Below are 25,264 nucleotides of genomic sequence, written 5' to 3' on the forward strand. Positions count from 1 at the left end.
ATTTAAAACTTTGACATAACTTGAAACAGAATTAAAATATACCTATACCATGAAGATGTTTTTTCATGTAAATGATTGCTTGAGGTCCGACGTAATTTTTGATGATTTGATATAAATGATTGAATGAGGTGCGACGTGAATTTTGATAATTTGATAGCTTGATTATCTTATTTACTATACGTAAATAATATTAAAAACAAGAATTAAAAACAAAATATCAATAAACATTTTTTTCCAATTTCTTAATTTTATATCACAGCTTTTTCAAATTATGTTAAATATTAAGAAAATAATCATGCTTTGGATATTAATTCAATATATGAACCTCTTCCAAAAAGGGGAAAGTATCACACACATTTGTTTGTATGCATTGTATAGTATTAAGGAGGCTTTATAAAACAAATTCTTTAACCATATATTCAGCGTACATGGTGTGTTTGATTGTACATCAGGATCTTCTCAGCGTACTTTATGTAGCAGCGTTACACAGAAATACTACATTATACATATATACACTGCACATCCTCATGCCCAAGAGTCATATCTCAGTATGTATGATGTGTTGAAGTTTATATGACGAAACTCATAAATCATTCGTTTTTAATTTTCACATTACCTACCCCTGAGACTGTGAAGTTTGGTAAATAAGGCCAAATATTGAATTCCAAATGAATAAGACTGCAACAATTGGAAATAAAGTTGTCGACACAGAGCATATCAACGCTTCTTTGAGTCAAAACATCAATTGCATGCTATATTAAATGTGTTTATTTTTTGTCACGGTTTTGAAATAAAAAGTCATAGGAATTCTCACAACGAGAGATGATATAAAACAGAGGACTTTAACAGTGGATTAAATTAATAAGGACGTGGTAGAGTAGTATTGATAGTTATTCTCGCCCTGTTATAAATGCTCTTGTATTTGCCTCGGGCAATTCGACAGGTTAGATCCAGCGTTTCTTCAAAGTGAAGTAAATTTGATAAACATTGATTTTGGAGTTTTCCCGGATACTGCCTTTCAACACTTCTCAGTAAATACTAATAACAGGCGTCGGTGCTGGCTTCATCTGGACAAATACAACGCTTGGGCACGAGAAGATTCGTTTTCAATACAAGCCACACAAACAACACGATTCTATTAGCTTGAAATATCATTGATTTTCTGTGTGATGAATTAAACGTCTTCGCTTTCCCTTCTTAATTGGAATTTTATTAAATAAAAAGTTTAAAAGCCATTGTCCTGCTTGTTTTCAAGCTTCCGATTAATTTTCTTGCTGGTGAATCTCCAGTACCGTGAGTCCCGAGCTCGGCGGGAAGAGCAATCGCCTGGGCCATTACTCGTACCGCGACACCCCGAGGCTGCCCTGAATACAATTAAATTATGTGAATATAAAAGTAATATCAATATGTGAATTTCGATTTGCGTTATACTCCCGCAGATTACTGCTCTGTCGTTTAAGTACAGCTAGAATTGTCAGGGGACTTGGCAGTGTGATATCGACATTTTCTATAATAAAGAGGCTGAAAAATTATTTAAAACTAGCGTTTATATATTTTTACAAATGACGCGACAGTCTCTCGAATGATTTCCATCCGGAAAATTACTCATTTTTGATTACACTTGGGAGAGGACTGATATTAAAACTCAGGATATGGGGTGTAGGGAAGACGATTTCGAAAGCGTTGTCGGACATTTGTGAAGTTCGAGTAATTGAACTGGAAATGCTTTTTGATATCAGCAACACACACCGCTGTGATCCTAAAAGTGTTTGTCATCTGATCGTGTAAGTGCTTATGTTGTGTTGAGTTTCATACCCACGCACTTTGATTGCATTTAAGGTGGGGCTGGTATATCCGAGAAATTATTAAATATTGAAAACAGAACCCAGTGATTTTCACAGAACACGATGACACGTGTCGAAGCTTTTAAAACACATCAGCATAGGCTCATTTCAGCACGTCACAAGGTTATGTAACTTTACGACTGATGTACATGCCGAATATTTGTATAGGTTACTTTGGTGTTATCGATACAACGTGAACAATATTCTTACACTGCTTTCTGACATCAGTTAAGGTTATTTGAAAATAATGATACTGAAATGGAAAATTTATATGCATTTGCAACTTTACTTGAATTTTCTTTTCTCTTAGGTTAATTTGTATAAATACGAAAATGCCCCTTTTCCCCTCTGTGCTTCTCATTTTGTTTGTTTGTGAAATTCTTAGTTTTGTATACCAGATGGTTAGTGATGGTGGGGTATTCTCTATGCAGCCCGGATGAAGGGGCTATGTTCCCCCCACTTTGATCCCCATCTACTCACTGGAAGAGAAGAATTTGTGTAACACCGCAGGGGCATGCAACCAGATAATGTGTAAAAGCATCGATGTCCTTTCATATTTTATGATTATTTGATACAAAATATTACAAGTCTGTACATTAACACTATCGAACGGACAAGTTTTCATTAATCGTTTTGATACAAAATATTACAAATCTGTACGTCAACACTGACGAACGGGCGGATTTTCATTAATCGTTTTGATACAAAATATTACAAATCTGTACGTCAACACTGACGAACGGACGAATTTTCATTAATCGTTTTGATACAAAATATTATAAGTCTGTACATTAAGACTATCGAATAGACGAGTTTTCATTAATCGTTTTGATGCTAAATATTATAAGTCTGTACATTAAGACTATCGAATAGACGAGTTTTCATTAATCATTTTGATACAAAATAGTTTACGCTTGTATTTAAACACTGACGAACGGACGAGTTTTCATTAATCGTTTTGAATTTAATTCCATAATAAAATGAACCATATAAGTAATTTTTAACCACAAAATGCTCTTTTTAAACATATCCATATCAAAATGTCATTTGATTAAGATTATCATGACGATAGGTTCTCTCTGCTTACAAGGAAAGCCTCATCATTTTCCTAAATATAGCCCGATCTTTGTAATAAATGAGAAACCTAATCCTATATTAACGATAGAATACAGATTTGTTGAGGGATAGTCACTATTTTCGTGATGTAACAAGGTCATATGCAATTAAATAAAAAATCGTCGCTTTAATCCGTCGTTTCGTAATGAAGGGCAACATATCTATATACTTATCAAAGCACGGAATCATTGTTACAACATATCTACATACTTATCAAAGCACGGAATCATTGTTACAACACATCTATATACTTATCAAAGCACGGAATCATTGTTACAACATATCTTTATACTTATCAAAGCACGGAATCATTGTTACAACATATCTATATACTTATCAAAGCACGGAATCATTGTTACAACATATCTATATACTTATCAAAGCACGGAATCATTGTTACAACATATCTTTATACTTATCAAAGCACGGGATCATTGTTACAACATATCTATATACGTATCAAAGCACGGAATCATTGTTACAACATATCTATATACTTATCAAAGCACGGAATCATTGTTACAACATATCTATATACTTATCAAAGCACGGAATCATTGTTACAACCTATCTATATACTTATCAAAGCACGGAATCATTGTTACAACACATCTATATACTTATCAAAGCACGGAATCATTGTTACAACAAATCTATATACTTATCAAAGCACGGAATCATTGTTACAACATATCTATATACTTATCAAAGCACGGAATCATTGTTACAACCTATCTATATACTTATCAAAGCACGGAATCATTGTTACAACACATCTATATACTTATCAAAGCACGGAATCATTGTTACAACATATCTACATACTTATCAAAGCACGGAATCATTGTTACAACATATCTATATACTTATCAAAGCACGGAATCATTGTTACAACACATCTATATACTTATCAAAGCACGGAATCATTGTTACAACACATCTATATACTTATCAAAGCACGGAATCATTGTTACAACATATCTATATACTTATCAAAGCACGGAATCATTGTTACAACCTATCTATATACTTATCAAAGCACGGAATCATTGTTACAACATATCTATATACTTATCAAGCACGGAATCATTGTTACAACAACAGAAAAACAAGCAACATCCACTATCGTAACCATCGTAATTGTTTTCAAGGAAAGTTAAAAATTGGTTTTACTTTATTACAAAAGTATATAAGAATTTTTATGGAGCCAATAAATAGGAATCCGTGGCACAGAAATGCTTTTTTGAGTTTTTAGTGATAGGGGCGACACTTAAAAGTCGATACAGCACGATTTAAAACCCAACTTTAAAACAATATGGCACTAAATGAGCCTTGGTCAAATGACATTCTCACGGAGATTGTGTCATTATTGCGAACTCCGTAGTGATATGATATGGGTAAAGATAAAACAATTTGGTTCTAACAAAGATTCGGTCATTGCCATTAAGAAAGATATGCCTATTTTATTTCTCATATGTGATGAATAAAAATTGAATAAAGGTCTAGGATTTGGATAAGTAGTACATTTGACTGATCAGTTAGTATACCGACGAAGTGAGGGTACCATTTAGCATGCTCGTAGACACAACACGCAAAAACCATCAACTACAACAAATGGCAATACACTGGAAACAAAGAGAGAAACTGTCCACCGTAAAAAGGCTATGTGTCCATCAGGAAAGTAAATTGTAGCCTTCAGCTTGTGATGAGGGCTAATATTTTCTGTATGAACTGCTTTCATGAGGTGGTAGACACCTCATAGACCAAAAGGCCACATCTCCATACATTTCCCGTGGTAGACTTCTCTCCTGGGGACGGCCAGGGATATATGGACTTAGCGAGAACGCGTGAGGGCCAGTATTACAAGGCATGCGGGCAAGGTTTCGCTACTTTTTTTTGGTGAAGTCATTCCTTTTTGTCGGCATAAGGAGGTCTGGAGGTAGTGAAAGATGACTCGATGGCTTATGGCTAACAATAAAAAGAACGCATGTTTCATTAAAGGCTAGGCGACCAGACAACGCGATTCGTAGGGGACGAATCAAGGGGAAATATTAATCCTGTCCGTGAATCACTATGATAGACGAATTAAACTATTTCTCATAGGAAAGGGGGAAGATCAGGAAATCATCGTAACAACCGGTTAAAGGAATGGCCATTACATAATAATGTCGAGATTATGAACATACATAACTTTAATTTGATGTTAAAACATTTTATGTCTGGTATGATTATATTTGACTTGTAAGTCAGACAATTAAGAAGTATATGTGAGTTAAGTAATGTATCACCTGGGAAACCAGGTCAATCTTCAAAATATGCATCCCAGGGAAATGTTTTCGTTGATTGATTTTTGAATACAGTATTTCGTCTAATTTCCTCGGTGCTCCATCGATGTAATTAGAGATATATTTCATAGATTGCTATGAAGACCCCAAGGGAATTTTGTTTTCGAGAATAACCAAATATACGTAATTAGTCACTATGCATTGATTAAAACAATTATCTTTCCGACATTTTTCGTTGTTGCCGAAACGTATATTAGCCATACAGCATCCGTTTCCGCATCAAAGTTTCATTTTGACCAGTTAATAAGTTATAGTAAGTGTAATCACGGAGTCTTTTTCAGCTCTATTACTAAAAACGATGAGTTGCATAATGTTAAATTGAAGTATTTCCAGGAATTCTGCGAGTCCCATAAAAATTCTATGAGTACAGGACTCTGGACTCCAATGTAAATTTTTCACTGAATGAAGATATAATTATATCGGTTTCTCGATAACTCATTGACAGAAGGGACGTAACTCTTTATAAAAAATGAACATAACTATAAAAAATATGACCGGATAAGTTAGTTGAACGTCGAATCAAAATCACGAATTGCTTGAAAAAGAAACAAAGGAAAGTTTGTTTACTTATGATTTTACTTGTTTATCGTTTTCAGAAATAATTCTATTTGTGGATATACTAGAGAAAGTAAGCATTGTTTACTTCCATCTCTCCACAATATGTTATGAATTTATTGTGAGAATTATTTTAGCGTCGGCAGTATTGTTTGTATTTTCTAAATGAGAGGCACGAAGGCATCAGGAGTAACTCATTCTGTTCCGTACTATTTTGCCTCACATAAACATCCACTGGATTCCGTACGGCAATCTTCAGTATTAAAGGAAAAAATTAACTGAGCAGGATGAATAGTATGAGAGTTGACAATTTTATTGTCTATTACGTGTGTAGAGTACTTTCTCACTGGCATACAGAGCTCACTGTTAGCTAGAATTACGACAATTAAGTATTTAAGAAATGTGTATTTGTACCGTATTTGACACCTATTTTGTAAAAACGATTCTAAACTTCTCCAATTTTGACATGAAATTTAAAAGTAAGCACATCTATCAACCCTTGTTTATTTGCATGAAATATGTTGATTGGTTTGTGGAATTTCGTTTAGTGAAGAAAAAAATAAAATTGATGTCATGAATTTAGAAACAGGTTTGCAAATTAAATAAGGGTTAAAATCGTTTCTGCATTCATAGAATGAGTGGAGTAGCTGGTTGAGAACTGAGAGAAATATATTTGACATTCCTGTGTTAAATTCTGATATCCTTAACACATCAATTAGGACAAAGAGATTGCTACCGTAGAACGAGGAATACACTCGTTAATTCTATTAATCCTCTGTTATTTTTGCATTAAACTAATTTCAACATGTAGAAAACCATGTCTTTAGGTCGCTTATGCCATCCGTAATTAGGTTTCATTTTCTTACTTTAATTTCTATCATGCTCGGCGATAAATTTAAACAATTTCTCTCTTTTGTGTAAGGCGAGGAGGCATTTGTCTTTCGTCGGAAATGCCGCTTAACCTCTTTTATTGCTCAAGAGGAAGAAGCAATATGATTAACCAGGCCTAATGACTTCGTTCTGTATTCCTCCCCCGAGAATATGCGAGTTGTCTCCCTTTGCTAAGAGAATTTCCTTGATGGAAGCCACATGCCCACTGTTACCGGGTCTAATTTTCCTGAGGTTGACCCCCTCATTCTATTTCACGAATTTGGAGGCTGCAAATAAAGAGTAACAGACTCTATATTGGAAATTATTAGATGAAACTGCCGATAAACAAATATTGAGAATTGTTTCTGGTTGTTCCATGGAACCATTAGGGAAAAGGTGCCATCTACGTATGTATGTTTGGCTGTACGCTGGATTGACATGAAGACGGGAAGAGATATCGTAATTATTATTGCCATTCTGGATCTCAGAGACTGATTAACAGTCTGTGTTTTGTGTTAGAGATGTCTTTTTATTGATAAGACCCTACTTATATATTATTAATTGGAACAAACTGAAATAGACACATTATAAAATAAATAAAAACAGCATCCCATGTAATTGATTTGATATATCGTAATTCACAAAAATATAAACAATCTATTGACGACATTGTAATTGTTAAAAATGTATAATATATTGTAACAGATGAATGAGAATTGGTATTTAATTACAAGGATTATATGTTTTTGATACAAGCAATTAGAGAGGTTTGGAAACAGATGTAAAAGTTTCAATTTTGATTATCAATTAAAAAAAAAAAAATACAGTAAATGTAAGTTCTATTTTTCATCTTGGTTAAAATGTCTTAATCTTGTCAATTTATAGAACTGTTTAATAAATACATTAACATTACATTTACAAAGAACAAGCAAATGTCAATTCCATCTCTATACATAGTGTATATATACAATATTAAAACATTGACCAATTATTTCCGCAAGATGTCTTTGAATGTCACATGATGTTCGAATAGGTAAATTATTAAATACAGATTTAACAAACTTATTGCTGAAATAATTGTTTTCAAATTTCAAAATACGAAAATTAATAAACGTTAGTTTCGTATTAAGCTTGACGTTTTTTTTATTATATGATATACGACATTTATTGATTCTATAACATGATTGGACAGAAATGCTACCTAGGTCGACTTAGAAGTCATCTATTACCGCAACACGTAGATATGATACACGGTATGCTAGTGTATATATAAAGTCGTATAAAACTATTAATCCGTTTATTACAATCGAGATGGGGGAATATCCGTCTATCGCCATTACTTATTAATTATTTAGTTAGCTATTGTTGGTCTCGTCCATTTGGATTGGATCTGTGTTCACACCTTGGTTCGATCTGAACATCACACATACATAGAGCATTGAGATGCGAATGTGGCATCGTTCTGAGATGTGCGGCTCGACGTGTTTGCTGTGTTGAAATTCACACACACTAGCTTGAAGCCCGGTCATAAAAATATACCATAAAATGGCCCATAAATCCCTGCTCCAACGTAAGTAACGAATGAAAAGAAAATAGCACAATTCTTCAGCAGTTTGTTTTTGTTTGTAGTTTCGTGTTGGGGGTTCAAAGTCAGATGTTATACATGTGAAAAAATGATATCGTGCACACGTATTTGTGTACTGTGTGACTTGAGATTTAAATTTAACCTTAACATTGATATAGCGTGGCCAAATCCCTTGCTAGTGCTTCCCCTATTCTACATATCTTTAGGTACCGTCAATCAGAGATCAATATTAACAATAAAAAAGGGTTCTTACTAATCCACACTTGGCAATTGATTATTAATTGATTTTATAAACAACAAAACAAATGTTTTTATTTGAAGATATTGGTTTATAACTTGATTAAATGTTTGTAAATAATCTAAATAAGTAATAGTCATACAGGCACGCATGACTGCGTAAAACTGAACGTCGATAAACACAGAGGATAAGGAAACACTTTTGGAATGCTAAGTGATTTAGAGAGTCTAGAAATACATGATATTAGAGGTCATCATCGTTTAGAGAAATGTGGGTTACATTCATTGAATAATCAAGAAAACAATTGTACTAGACTTGTGTATTATCTTCCATTGTGTACATGGAAGCGATACGAATGTTGGAGAAGACATCCTACAGATAAGGCCAGAAAGTGGACAGGCGATGGGCCATATCTCTGGCAAGCTGCCTGTGCTGAATACTCGACTATGATAACACTGTCTTTCAGACCAAAGGTTTCACTAACAGCCGACTGTGAAGTACCCGGACCACCATAGAACACATCCCTGTCAATGATAAATGCGATGGACAGAAACATTTATTGTCATAGCAGACAGACATATTAAATAGCATTCCCACTATCATTTAATAACGCTACTTTGATGGAATATAATAGGTTATATTATAATAATTTCTGTACGCCGTCTGACCATTATTAGTGTAGACTGAAATATCATATCTATTACGAAAAAATAATGATGGTGACAAAGGGAATTCTTATAATTCCGAAGCATTGGATTTAACACAGAATACATGTATCCGATAGTACTGATTTCTACTCCAGACTGGGAAAAATGAAATGGTGTTCTTACACAAGAACTCCGGAAAACATTTAAGTACATCTTGGTCGACTGTCCCTTTATACCATCATTCCGCATGACTATGGCTGCCTAGACCTAATGGTCCCGCTGCTGACGGGTTTATAGCGCCGTCTGTTATGCTACTCGGCCACCGAATGGCCACATAGACAGTATAAATTTGAAGGCAGGTTGTATATTATGAATCCTCCTTCAAATAAACTACCATTTGTTTAAATGTATATGTATCTGGAAGCAATAAACTACTTCTATCTGAGCTTGTGATTTTAACCGAATGTCTTGAAATGGTTTTTTTTTGGTGTATGGCATCAAATGGCTTAGAAAATAGCGTCGATGGATCGACGGTTCCCTTGCCACAGTAGTCGTGCTTTATGCTTTAAGCCTGAACAATACTCAGCCGTGCTTTGAAGGAGCATTCCCCGAGCTGATGTTTTTATGACTTCGTCTGTTTTGTTTGTTCGGACATAGTGTGGCCGTGTATAACGGGCTTGAAGGCGCAGTATGTTGTCTGCCGCGCACTGAGCTGCATGCCATGATAAGGCTATGTAGAGTGCGGTAGATAAATAATTAATATGTCTTTATGCGAGACTAACAGACCAATTTCTAAGCGTAGACAAAAGAGCGAAAACTGGGATGACTCAGAACAGACCGCATCACAGCGTAGGAGGCGAATCAAGATCACTTGTTAAAAGCACATTATTGATTTTTTTTATATTTATGTAATTTTGTTTCAAAAGCATATCTTTTGTAAACTTTATCGTGATTGTGGTATTTTTTGGCAAGCTTCATCTTGGTCTTATTGACGCTTGTGATATATAGAATTCTAAGGAACCAAATCTGTGTTGAAACATTGTTTGCCGATGTAGAAATTTCATTATAAAGACAACGTCTACAGAGGATAGAAATCGGAAAGTATAAATAAAGATCGCGACTTTTCGATTATTTGTACAATTAAAAAAACTCATATAGGTAGATCAGCGGATAATCAATTTAAACCTCTCTATCATGCACGGCCGCTGGTGTTTGCAGATATACATTTAAAACAAATCTTTTTGTAACAAAATTAAAACAACATTACTATTTTTCTTGTTTATATCCTAGAACAGGAACAAAGATTAAAACTCCAAAAAACTATTTAGCTCTGAACATGTTATAGATGATGGCTATAAACACTTGCCAGTGAACTGTAATTAAGGGTCTCATGGTTTTTGTTGTATACATACATACCCTTTATCTAATCTTGGTGAATGTAGAAGTTTGTACTTGAAAAAGAACAAAAACAGAGACAGACATTTGTAAGGAAAAGGGCAATTTATTTACAAAAAAAAAAAAAAAAAAAATCTTAATTTAATTTGGAACGGTTGTTAATGGCTTTGTCTCAACTAAGTACAATACATGCACTAGTGTTGATTTCACATAAGTTTACATGACGTCGTAAAATAACATGGATAAAAACAGAAAAATAGCATGCAGGGAACATGTAACCCAAACGGCTCTTAACGAGAAAGCTCACATTAGTCATTCGTTAGGTGACGCAGTAGGTACATGGATGTTTTATTAAAAGTTAATTTTGGTTCGCTTATCAATGTTTACGGGACAAGAAATACAATGCATACGCACTAAATATTTGATTTAGTTACATGACTATCCCGATAACAATTTAACACTAGATGTAAATATTCATTGTTTTTCTTTTTGGAATTAAAAATATGTATATACCATGCGTTAAATACATATAACTTTATAATACGTAAACATTCGATAGTTACACAAAAAAAATAAAATAGTAGAAAATAATAAACATCTCAAGTTATACATTAACGAATGGATCATATCAAATTCACCTTTGTAAAAAAATTCCCAGCATATCCTAAGGTATACTTATAATATTAGTTATTAGTTGTGGAGATCACTTTATACCTTCACAGAACGTATAAATCATTTAAAAAGTAAAAAGTTTATGACACTGTATTGATGTATTTTCTAAGTAATCCCCAATTATTTAAGTCAAAACATGGCCTACGTCATTGCCAATATTTAATGCAATATTGTTAAAGTCAAATTAAAGAATTTATACGGCAATAAATATTTGAACAATTTTTTAGCTGCCTTTCAAACTGAAGTTATTGAGCGTAATATATAAATCGTCAATTCATGTTTTAAAAGAAAATAAATTCGGTTTGTTTTATTTCAGGGTTGTCTTATAAGATGTACCAGCATGGCCACCATGAAAATGGTTTAAGTCCTGAAAAACGGAAGCAACGACGGATACGGACGACATTCACCAGCGCACAACTCAAAGAGCTGGAAAGAGCATTCGCAGAGACACACTACCCCGATATTTATACCCGTGAGGAGATAGCAATGAAAACAGACTTAACCGAAGCAAGAGTTCAGGTAAATGTAATTACTTTCAATCAAAATGTCTAAAAACAGACTTTACCAAAACAGATCTTACCTATACATACCTTATCTATATAGACCTTATCTATATAGACCTTACCTATATAGACCTTACCTATACATACATTATCTATACATACCTTACTTATACATACCTTATCTATACATACCTTATCTATATAGACCTTATCTATATAGACCTTACCTATACATACCTTACCTATACCTACCTTATCTATACATACCTTACCTATACATACCTTATCTATATAGACCTTATCTATATAGACCTTATCTATACATACCTTACCTATACCTACCTTACCTATACATACCTTATCTATATAGACCTTACCTATACATACCTTATCTATACCTACCTTACCTATACATACCTTACCTATACATACCTTATCTATACATACCTTATCTATATAGACCTTATCTATATAGACCTTACCTATACATACCTTACCTATACATACCTTATCTATACATACCTTACCTATAAATACCTTATCTATACATACCTTACCTATACATACCTTATCTATACATACCTTACCTATACATACCTTATCTATACATACCTTACCTATACATACCTTATCTATATAGACCTTATCTATACATACCTTATCTATATATACCTTACCTATATATACCTTATCTATACATACCTTATCTATATAGACCTTACCTATACATACCTTATCTATACATACCTTATCTATACATACCTTACCTATATAGACCTTACCTATACAGACCTTACCTATACCTACCTTACCTATACATACCTTACCTATACATACCTTACCTATACAGACCTTACCTATACCTACCTTACCTATACATACCTTACCTATACATACCTTACCTATACAGACCTTACCTATACCTACCTTACCTATACATACCTTATCTATACATACCTTACCTATACTCTTATTACATACCTAGCTAACAACTTCTATGACCTTACCTATACCTACCTTACCTATACATACCTTACCTATACATACCTTACCTATACATACCTTATCTATACATACCTTATCTATATATACCTTATCTGTACATACATTACCTATACATACCTTACCTATACAGACCTTACCTATACCTACCTTACCTATACATACCTTACCTATACATACCTTACCTATACATACCTTATCTATACCTACCTTATCTATACATACCTTACCTATACATACCTTATCTATACATACCTTATCTATATAGACCTTACCTATACATACCTTACCTATACATACCTTACCTATATAGACCTTACCTATACATACCTTATCTATACATACCTTACCTATACATACCTTATCTATACATACCTTATCTATACATACCTTATCTATATAGACCTTATCTATATAGACCTTACCTATACATACCTTATCTATACATACCTTACCTATACATACCTTACCTATACATACCTTACCTATATAGACCTTACCTATACCTACCTTACCTATACATACCTTACCTATATAGACCTTACCTATACATACCTTATCTATACATACCTTATCTATATAGACCTTATCTATATAGACCTTACCTATACATACCTTATCTATACATACCTTATCTATACATACCTTACCTATACATACCTTACCTATATAGACCTTACCTATACCTTACTATACCTACCTTACCTATACATACCTTATCATATATACCTTACCTATACATACATTATCTATACATAGACCTTATCTATACATACCTTATCTATATAGACCTTATCTATATAGACCTTACCTATACATACCTTATCTATACATACCTTACCTATACATACCTTACCTATACATACCTTATCTATATAGACCTTACCTATACATACCTTATCTATACATACCTTACCTATACATACCTTACCTATACATACCTTACCTATACCTACCTTATCTATATAGACCTTATCTATATAGACCTTATCTATATATACCTTATCTATATAGACCTTACCTATACATACCTTATCTATACCTACCTTACCTATACATACCTTATCTATACCTACCTTATCTATATAGACCTTATCTATACATACCTTATCTATACATACCTTACCTATACATACCTTACCTATACCTACCTTACCTATATAGACCTTACCTATACATACCTTACCTATATAGACCTTACCTATACATACCTTACCTATACATACTTTAGCCGGTAGCCGGTTTTAATGTACCACACCTTATCAACCCTACCCTCCACCCCCTTTCTATTCCTTAAACCTACTGGGCAGCTTCCTATACTACCTTACCTGGTTTTTCCTTACTCCTGAACCTCCGTCTTCCTCCACCCTAAACCTAGCCGTTTAAATGACCTTGGCTTAATAGGCTTATCAATAAAACTACCAAACCACCTATACATACCTTATCTATACCTACCTTACCTATACATACCTTATCTATACCTACCTTATCTATATAGACCTTATCTATACATACCTTACCTATACATACCTTACCTATACATACCTTATCTATACATACCTTATCTATACATACCTTACCTATACATACCTTACCTATACATACCTTACCTATACATACCTTATCTATACATACCTTACCTATATAGACCTTATCTATACATACCTTATCTATACATACCTTACCTATACATACCTTACCTATACATACCTTATCTATATAGACCTTATCTATACATACCTTACCTATACATACCTTACCTATACATACCTTACCTATACATACATTACCTATATAGACCTTACCTATACATACCTTATCTAGACTACTTACCTATACATACCTTACCTATACATACCTTATCTATACGACCTTACCTATCATACCTTACCTATACATACCTTACCTATACATACCTGACCTATACGTACCTATCTATACATACCTTATCTATACATACCTTATCTATACATACCTTACCTATACATACCTTACCTATACATACCTTATCTATACATACCTTATCTATACATACCTTACCTATACATACCTTATCTATATATACCTTATCTATACCTACCTTACCTATACATACCTTACCTATACATACCTTATCTATATAGACCTTACCTATACAGACCTTATCTATACATACCTTATCTATACATACCTTACCTATACATACCTTACCTATACATACCTTATCTATATAGACCTTACCTATACATACCTTACCTATACCTACCTTATCTATACATACCTTATCTATACATACCTTATCTATACATACCTTATCTATACATACCTTATCTATACATACCTTACCTATACATACCTTACCTATACCTACCTTACCTATACATACCTTATCTATACATACCTTACCTATACATACCTTATCTATACATACCTTATCTATACATACCTTACCTATACATACCTTATCTATACATACCTTATCTATACCTTACCTATACATACCTTACCTATACATACCTTATCTATACTACCTTATCTATACATACCTTACCTATACATACCTTATCTATATATACCTTACCTATACATACCTTACCTATACATACCTTACCTATACATACCTTATCTATACATACCTTACCTATACATACCTTATCTATATATACCTTATCTATACATACCTTACCTATACATACCTTACCTATACATACCTTACCTATACATACCTTACCTATACATACCTTATCTATATAGACCTTACCTATACATACCTTATCTATACATACCTTACCTATACATACCTTATATATACATACCTTACCTATACATACCTTACCTATACATACCTTACCTATACATACCTTACCTATACATACCTTACCTATACAGACCTTACCTATATAGACCTTACCTATGCATACCTTACCTATATAGACCTTTTCTATACATATTTGACTTAAACAGACCTAATCTATATATATATATATTACAGACCTAATATATACATATTTTACCTATACAGACGATAGGATTGTCAATCACGACGTCTTTACAGTATAGAACTGGTTATCTTTGCAAACCACAACCTATACACCTTAATGTTAAAGTATGATATTTTTCTTGTAATATCCTCGCCCACCTTTTGGTCATTTGTATACACGTTCCCATTGTTAAAGTAAACAACAACATTTCAGTGATAATACAATGCACCATATTCTTTTTGCTTGGGAAGCAATATTCCAAATCGCAATAGCGTCATCTTGCAATTTGCTGTTGTTTTAAAGACAATGATATATATGGCCCAATTTGTCATTTTTGAAATGTGCTGGAATTGATAATTTGTTTAAATCTAAATCCATATCGTAATTGGTTTATCTAAGTTTTACATATCGTAATTAGTTTATATAAGTTTTACATATCGTAATTGGTTTATCTAAGTTGTACATATCGTAATTGGTTTATCTAAGTTGTACATATCGTAATTGGTTTATATAAGTTGTACATATCGTAATTGGTTTATCTAAGTTTTACATATCGTAATTGGTTTATATAAGTTTTACATATCGTAATTGGTTTATATAAGTGTTATATGTAACTGCATCAGTGAGTTTCCAGACTCTCTCTAGTGACATGCGTTGTGATTTCACAAGATAAATAGCTATATGATATCGGAACAGTGAACAGATCAATATCTCTCTAGGTTTTTGTTTGCGAAGACGTCACAAAAAGATAAATACAAACATTATAATTTACTCCTGTAGTTTTTGATGACAATGCAAATATTGTTTGCATTTTGCTTTTTTTTCTCCGATTTTCTGTGAAATTGATGGCTAGACTAGATATATAATGTCGCTTTTTCTTCAAAAGAAAAAAAAATGTATTTCAACTAATTTTTATGATACGATAATTTCTATACTTTATATGAATTTTCGAGAAATATTATAATCTAAAATAATCTTTGATATATTTTTGAAACCCACAGTCAGTAAACAGTGCGTTTAAACTACACATGGACCAGAAACTGAACATTGGTCTACCGCACGTTTAAACTGCGTAACTGAATAGCCATTCGAGAAATGAATGTCAGGGATTCGAGTGGATTTTCTCCTTCGCTAATTTCTAATGATTTAAATTTAGATTTAAATTTTACTATAGAAAATTAAATGGGTACACGGGAAATTTGGCGTATCTGAAAAGATTTCAATGTCTGGCCAATTTTCATGGAGCCAATCGTCCCCACCATTATCTCTACCATAACAGAGGATGATACATAAAATTACGACAAATTTTCTAAAAAATAAAGAAAGATAGAAGATTTAACAAACATAACTGGTTGAGAACTATTAACTGGAAATACGCATCGCCGATCCAAGAGCCAATCTTTTATATTAACATTACGTGTATACTGTATTTTTTCACAAGATTGCCTCAAATCGCTATTGCATCAATAGCCCTAGACTGTTATCTTTATCATAACGAAACATTTAACTGTTAGAATTACCAGTTATATACCTAATACATATACGTGGGCCTGTCTACCTAACTGACAAACGATTGTCGTGGATCTTTTCCCAGAACGGATATGCAACACCCGTTCAATTGCCTTACAATATTTATTACGTTTAAATCTTATGAACTTCTATTAGTGGACGCTGTATCACCAGATCCTTGTCTACCGGAGATCGCTTGAGCTATCGATAAATCAGATCGGTTAATGATGACTTAGTTTTGGATTTCTTTGATCTCGTAGACATTTATCTTCTAAAATCTTGGATCCTTTGAATTTAATTACTTCCCCAAATAATTAAGAGTATACATAAATGTAGACACTCCATCGTTGGCGTCTGTTGCTTTCCCGACACTCACCTATGTTATTTTTTAGCATATTTCAAAACATTTCATTTTCCTGTAAAGCAACATATAATTTGAATTTGTTTCTCTTTTTATCTGATGATCAATGTGTAAGGCCCAAAACATGTTTCTGTCTGTTTACATTTAAAAAATGATTTTCTGCAAATTGTTTTAATCTTGTCATTTGGGCAATTCAGTGAGCCGATATCATCTCAATTATCAATAGAAGTCTTCATATAAAAATGTTTAATATGAAATAAAAACATAACTGAAGGATTTAAAATCAAACCACACTTAACATGTTTATTCATGATATGCAGTGGTAGCCGAATACATGATAATGTACCAAACTTGTCGACTCATGTTAGTGCTGAAAACCCACATTCAAGTATTAAAGTACCTCATCGTTCGGTCCATCTAATTACATTTTGTACTCGTGGTTTGATTGATAGGAGATAGATTTCTATCTATGAAATAGATATTATAATTCTTCAAGTAGAAACATATTTTATATTGTATATTGTAGTATGTGTAGTACCATTTTAAACAAACAAATCGGAAACTAGTTTATCACACATTAAAGAAAATTTTACATTATTTTCTTTTATTATAATCCCCTTCCGCTCCCCCACTACTCAAATAGATTAGTACTAATGAGATAATTTCTTAACCTATGTATTAATGTAATTACTGTTTATTACCATTGTATGTTAATTTCGACAGTATTGCAAATTCTCTGCTGAGATTACTTTATTTATATGCGTACGGGCCAGAGTCATGCTGATCTACATACGTACAAGTTGTATGTCTGTAGCTCAACATGATATCTGCTCATTATGTTATCTGCCTGTCTCAAAGAGAAGACGGATTTATATAAGTACGAAAGTACTTCTTTCCGAATTCTTTACTGTTCTATGTTTGTGTAATATTCTATGTAAATATTTGAACAATAAAATACTGTTTAAACCAAAGAAAATAACACCATCAGAAATGCGCGTAACATTTTATGTCATATTGCCATTTGCAATAAAAACAATACATCTATTAAAACCATGAACATATGAAATCAGTAAATCCCGATGGCATCGATGATATATTAAATCAGTGTCCTGGAAAAGTAAATGAATCAAAAAGAAAAGAAAAAGAAAATAACAATAATGATGATGGCATTGAAATAAAGAAGAAATGGATATACAGATTACATACACTGTAAATGAATACATAGTAAAATTAATTGCGATGGCGATAATGTCCTATTCCCTCTATACACTATACACTTACGATGCAGTTTATATTCATATTCAAAGTTGGTATTCAATTATGTGTCCTTTGTCTTCTCAACGGATTAAATTTTTGAAGATAATTCATCATAATATTTAAATCCATTCTTGACTACCTGTGTGAAATGTTTTATGTACATGTATGCTATACTACGGTGTAACATTTTATACAAGATCAGGCATTGAATGACCACAACATGTCAGGGTACTCATATGGTATTTGATGCTCTCTTTTTGAGAAGGAAATGCTTTATACATATTTAAGTTTTTTTCTAATATTTCAATAATGAAAATAAAGTTGCTATTGATTGTGCGATCACGAAAGAATTGTATACCTGAGAATTGTGATTTATTTTTGAGACTAGCTGTGTTTTGTGATGAAAATGTACCCAATAAAAACATGCCTAACCATGCCATTTACATACTGAATCTTCGTCTATTAAACGTAAGACGCTTACACTTCTGGACCATCTGGATCTCTTATGCCCTTTCAATGTTAAATGTAAATTCTCGCTCCGTTTATATTCCATCACAATTTCGTCGATTTTGACTTCAACAAACACAGTGTTATTTCATGTTTTAATATACATGTATAACGTTTTATTTCTATAAAGGTATGGTTCCAAAACCGAAGAGCCAAGTTCCGAAAGGTAGAAAGGGCAAAGCAGCAACAACAGCAGCAACAACAGCCGACTACTGTTAAACAGGAGCCGGGTAACACAAGCAACAACAACAACAATTCCAGCACAACAAACAACAACAACACCTCTTCCAACAGCTCCAAAGACAAGCAGAAACAATCCGAGGAGAGCTCAAGTAAGGGAGATAAATCAAATCGTATCCATTCAAGATGCCGTTTTCATTTTTACACAGAATGGTTATAGTACCGGCTTATAATAGACACAGTTAAATTTGACAGTTCCGAAAATAAACTGAAACCACGGAATTATATATTCTAGAATTTGTTTACAACAATGTAGATATTTCTCAAAGATCATAATATATTTTAGCACATGAACGTTACACCGGTGAGGTTTAGATTTAGTCATCATTTGACAGACTTTCTATCTGTAGTTAAATACATATTCCCCGGCGTTATGTGCCTTCTATTATTTTTTCCTAGATAAAAATAACTACATTTTTCAGAAAACGCGCAAATTGATATTCATATGCGATATTAAATTATCAAAGATACTTATCAAATAATATAGGGTTAATGTTAAAATTGTAGCGTTCAATAAAAATATGATTGATGTTCATTGTGTTTACTTAATGTTTTTTTCAGACAAAAGTCAAAACGAGACCTCAAAATGGACGAGCGGAATCACAGTAGGGAAAGGGACATCAGGAATGGCAAGCAATCCGTCTCTTCCGGGACCTTACTCAAGCGTGCTGACTAATCGCAGCGCTGATTACCAAACCTCGCCATCGTTAGACAAAAGTGTGTCATTGGCTGGTGGTATATTCTGAGTGAATGGGGTACATTGACTGGTATCATGGAAGGGCATCATGAGGCTCACTGGTGAAAGTTTAAAAATCAAATGCATTCTATTGTCTAGAACCAGAATGCTGATTTCCTGGATATTTATAAAAGTGAGGGAACATGAAGGAACTTTACCCTTCCCCGAGGGAACACTAACACTTTAAATAGTGACACGTGTCCCAATAATGTGTCCCTGGTTTGGACGTCCCGGGCTATAGTCCCACTGTCACATTATTGTGGTGTTGTCATGAAACATTTTCTTTAATTTAAAAAGTGTTTGTTTGATCCATGTGTGCGGCCATTAAGGTATAAACTATAAGATGAAAGGCGACATTTCATAATCCTAATTCATTAAGAAGTTCATAATTTCACTGACGTCTATTCTTAGAGTTAATGAGTAGACGTTTTGGTATGTTTGTGTGAATATTTCAAATACATTCCCTTCAATGACAGAGTCGTTTTCGGTATCGTACAATATCTCAACCCTGAATGTGTTGAGAATTCAAACACTGTCCTGATTATTTCATAAGGTATGTTTTCATTTTTTATATGAATTTCAAACAACTGACATGTTACTTCACCAGCGTTCTACCTATATGCACTGTATGCTATTTTGATTTAATATCAACTTTATTTCATTCCAATATGTACATTACAATTGTTTACAACAGTACGGACAATATATACAAGAATAGGACCCGGAAACAAGTGTTAATCCATTTCCTATTTCCGTTTGATTTACAAACCATTTTATTAAACTATATTTTCGTTTCGCCATTCCAAGGGTTCTACAAGGAGATAATTATGATACAATGATGTATAAAATGAATCACATTGGGGATTTAAATCAGGACCATTTGTTAAATGAACCTAGGATGGTTACAACACTTAACGTGAGCTACATGATATCACATTTGTGTTTCTGTCAATCGTATGTCCTATGTACATTTCTTAATATTTTGATTATTACACCGCTTGTCTTGAAATCATATCCATTATCTACAGATCATATTGTCATTCCGTGGCATTGTCTTCCTAGTCACTAAAACTGGATATAATAAAGTAACAAATGTAACATTGTCACACACACTAGCTCAATTAACTACTACAAGTACTACAAAAATGTAACATTGTCATACACACTAGCTCAAGTAACTACTACAAAAATGTAACATTGTCATACACACTAGCTCAAGTAACTACCACAAAAATGTAACATTGTCATACACACTAGCTCAAGTAACTACTACAAAAATGTAACATTGTCATACACAATATGTAACATTGTCATACACACTAGCTCAAGTAACTACTACAAAAATGTAACATTGGCATACACACTAACTCAAGTAACTACTACAAAAATGTAACATTGTCATACAAAATATGTAACATTGTCATACATAATATGTAACATTGTCATATACAATAATATAATATAACATTGTCATACACAATATGTAACATTGTCATACACACACTGGCTGAATTAACAAAAACAAATATGCTATCTTGTAAAACTCATACTAACTAATTATAAAGAAATGATAAAGAAAAAAACATATGTATGTAATCATGTCATACACTAACGAAAGTAAACACAACCACTGTATTTTTTTCATAACGCTATCTTTTAAAGTCACAAATATTGAACATTGCTATGGACAATAACAAAAGATTTGAAAGAAAACCAGTAAATAAAGGAATGAATTAAAAAAAGAAAATGAAATAAAACGAATAAAAAAAAAATTAAAATAAAAAAAATATGCAAATAAGTAATTGAAAAAAAAACTAAAATCATTGTCTTTGACAATAGCTAAGTCAATTTCCATGCATGAACAATTATAGCATGTCACTTATTCAGTATTAGAACAGGATTATGGCTGCATTCACCGGTATTTGATATTTGTATGAACTATATGTAGATATGATTGTTTTTATTATATTTTGTGAATCATTAAGTTGTTTATACGTATACAATTTAAAGTGTAATTTTTATTTTATATTCTTGTTAAATAATGTTTTCAATATTCTTTAATTAAAAAGTATAGTTTACATCATGAGCAGTATTATTTAACCAATGACTACAGTTTGTTTATTGACGTCTACATTGTATTGTGCCAAGGACAAGAGATTATTTATCAAAGAATACGACATCATTGAACATTTTGTATTTAGCAGTATTACAACTGTACAGTATTATATTTGAAACCTCGTTGATTTATATGTCTTGTCATTTCGTCCTGCGTTCATTTTTATATGAATACGTCTTCCCTTAACAGTATTAACATGATGGAGTGTTACCCAAAACAACTATGACCAACTAAGTTGCATCTTGGGAAGTTGAACCTCGTGGTTAATGAGGTGATCCGAGCTGTTTACGCTGATATCGTATGTCAATTTACGGAACTATTGTTTACTGTTTACTATAGGCACTATTGTTTACTATAGGCACTATTGTTAACTAGGAACTATCGTTTACTATAGGAACTATTGTTTACTTTAGGAACTATTGTTTACTGTTTACTAGGAACTATTGTTTACTATAGGCACTATTGTTTACTAGGAACTATTGTTTACTATAGGAACTATTGTTTCATATTATTCCGTGTGTCCTTTGTTCGATCCTTTCAATTATTCAGACACCGGGAATATTGCTCGTTTACAAAGATGACCATTTGAATAAAATGCTTCTTTTCCAACTAATAATGGAGTGACGGAAATATCACACCTATCTATGTTATATAATACATAATCATAATGTAATAAAAGCTATAAAAAAATTGTCATCAGTTAGGACTCCAAATACCTCTATCTTAATTATTGATTAAAGTGGCACACACAATTACCCCTGTCATGCATCCCCCATTAGAAGTTCTCCCTAGGTTGTCATTTCAGTAACAAATGTTTAATTATTTCACATTCCACGGTGCTAAATATTGTGTATTTCTTTATATGAGGGATTTTAAGTTAGCATAGCAACAGTAGAAAATATAATTCCCTCTTCACGACTGTTCATTTGAAATAATTCATGAAGACGGTTTTGGATATTCCAAATATTTGAATGGATAACATAGCGTCTGAACAAACTTCTGATTTGGTTCGTGCTATCATCATTGTTCCTGATCATTTCCACAAGAGAACTAATTTCGGTTTATGAATATTTGATATTTCATTTCAGAAGGGATAGATTTTGTGTTGAAATGTCTTATAGGTGGACTAATTGCCGGGGGAAATTTAATCCTAATATCAAAAGAGTTGTTCAAATCGCACAGTTAGTTAATTGGTTTTGCAATCTCTAAGTTGAACATTAGACAAATGTATACATGTCTATCCCACGTCCATTTATGTACATTTAGATTGTCTTTGTAGTACGATTAATAGTCAAAACTGATTTTATCCTGATTTGACTTTGACGTAATGGTTATCAGTCATGTTTTGTTACCTTAACATCTTCGACAGAATACACTAGACAGGAAAGGAGGACAATTTCAACCCCGTTATCTGCTGAAGCTCCTGAAAACAAATACAAAAATAAACTGTACATATGTCTCTTGAGTCGGTCGACGTTTTGTCAATACTTCCCAAACTTGTCAGATGGAAAGGTCATGTATATGTATATATTTATAGATCTACATCTTAGTCTGCAAAACATCCTAACAGTTAAAATACTTGTCTGTAAATTCTTGTCTCAGTTGAAGTTAAATTTCTTTGCGCGACAGGTACACAAATTTGCTGCTGTGGAAATATATGTCCTCGTCTAAAGACTGCACCATTTAATTCTTCTTACACCCGCTCGACATTTCAAATGTTTCCGTGGTTGTTTGAAGGTGTTAAAGAGCTCCCGCTGTTGACTTCTTTGCCGAAGATGAACGAGTTTGGAACAGGTAGGTCTGGTCGGGATGTATACCAACTGTGACCTGTTATACGTGGAACATCCATTTTATTTCGTCTGGTTGTTCCAGAATTACTGCCATTTTTGAGTGTCTAGAAAATTGGTCCCTGTGTCATTTAGCACATTCTACAATTTAGTGAGGTTCAAAGGGTTAAGACGATAGATCTAATTGTTAAAATTGCTCTATACGTTTTTTGATGGTTTGATCAGCGATCTTGGATTCAATTTGTTAACTTGAATCATATTATAAATATTGGTATAATTTGTCTGTGGAAAAATATTCAGTTTTTATATATGATTTAACATGAAAATAATTGTCTATCTAAGATAAGATTTTAACGATACTAGTTTTATGAAGATTTATACGATAAAGATTAACGTGCAAGTGTGGATTGGTTTTATCTGATTATATGAATGTATCCATTGCTGTATAGTTCAATCAATCTATTTGTCTATGTCCTAAAAGCGTCGGTGTTGCATTGTTTCATACACCAGTGTGTAGTGTCCAACAAGTTATATATAAACAAACCAGTGGACAGTTACCGTAATACATTAGATTCAATTTGGAAAAGCGTGAAAATGGATTATATGTTTCACTTCATTGATGACAGCACAATGTCAGTTATCATTAATTACATGAGAGTTGTACCATATTCCCCAAAACTGATTTCATAAGTGTAAAAATTATGTTGTATAAAATATTGATGAAATATGATGTTATATGTCATAAATGAATAAATGTTGGTAAAAGCCGATTTTTCTCTCATATTTTTTCCCCAGAAAACACTAGTACCTACAACACATATCACTTTGGAACAATGCTTACTTATAAAAAGAAATAGTAAAGATTTTGCCGTGAAATAATTATCGCAATGTCCATATCTTATAGATTAAAAGTTCCTTGTGAAAATTTGCGATGTTAATCTGTGATAATGTGTGGTTGTTAAATATCAGACGGCTAATAGTTCACAGTTCTCCAAATTGGAACTAGTACGCAGGCTTTA

At 32.8% G+C, this 25,264-nt stretch overlaps 1 protein-coding gene across 2 annotated transcripts in view; it reads left to right on the forward strand.

Moving 5' to 3' along the window:
• Positions 1 to 25,015, forward strand: part of LOC117329097 (paired mesoderm homeobox protein 2B-like) — a 46,550-nt gene extending 21,535 nt beyond the window's left edge. For both annotated transcript variants that reach the window (XM_033886824.1, XM_033886825.1), the window contains 3 exons: positions 11,584 to 11,786; positions 19,497 to 19,698; positions 20,168 to 25,015. In XM_033886824.1, coding sequence (XP_033742715.1) covers positions 11,584 to 11,786; positions 19,497 to 19,698; positions 20,168 to 20,352 — 590 coding nt within the window. In that variant the 3' untranslated portion in view covers positions 20,353 to 25,015. The remainder of the gene's footprint in view (positions 1 to 11,583; positions 11,787 to 19,496; positions 19,699 to 20,167) is intronic.
• The last annotated feature ends 249 nt before the right edge of the window (positions 25,016 to 25,264 follow it).

Source organism: Pecten maximus, chromosome 6, assembly GCF_902652985.1.
Source record: "Pecten maximus chromosome 6, xPecMax1.1, whole genome shotgun sequence".
NCBI classification, from domain to species: Eukaryota; Metazoa; Mollusca; class Bivalvia; order Pectinida; family Pectinidae; genus Pecten; species Pecten maximus.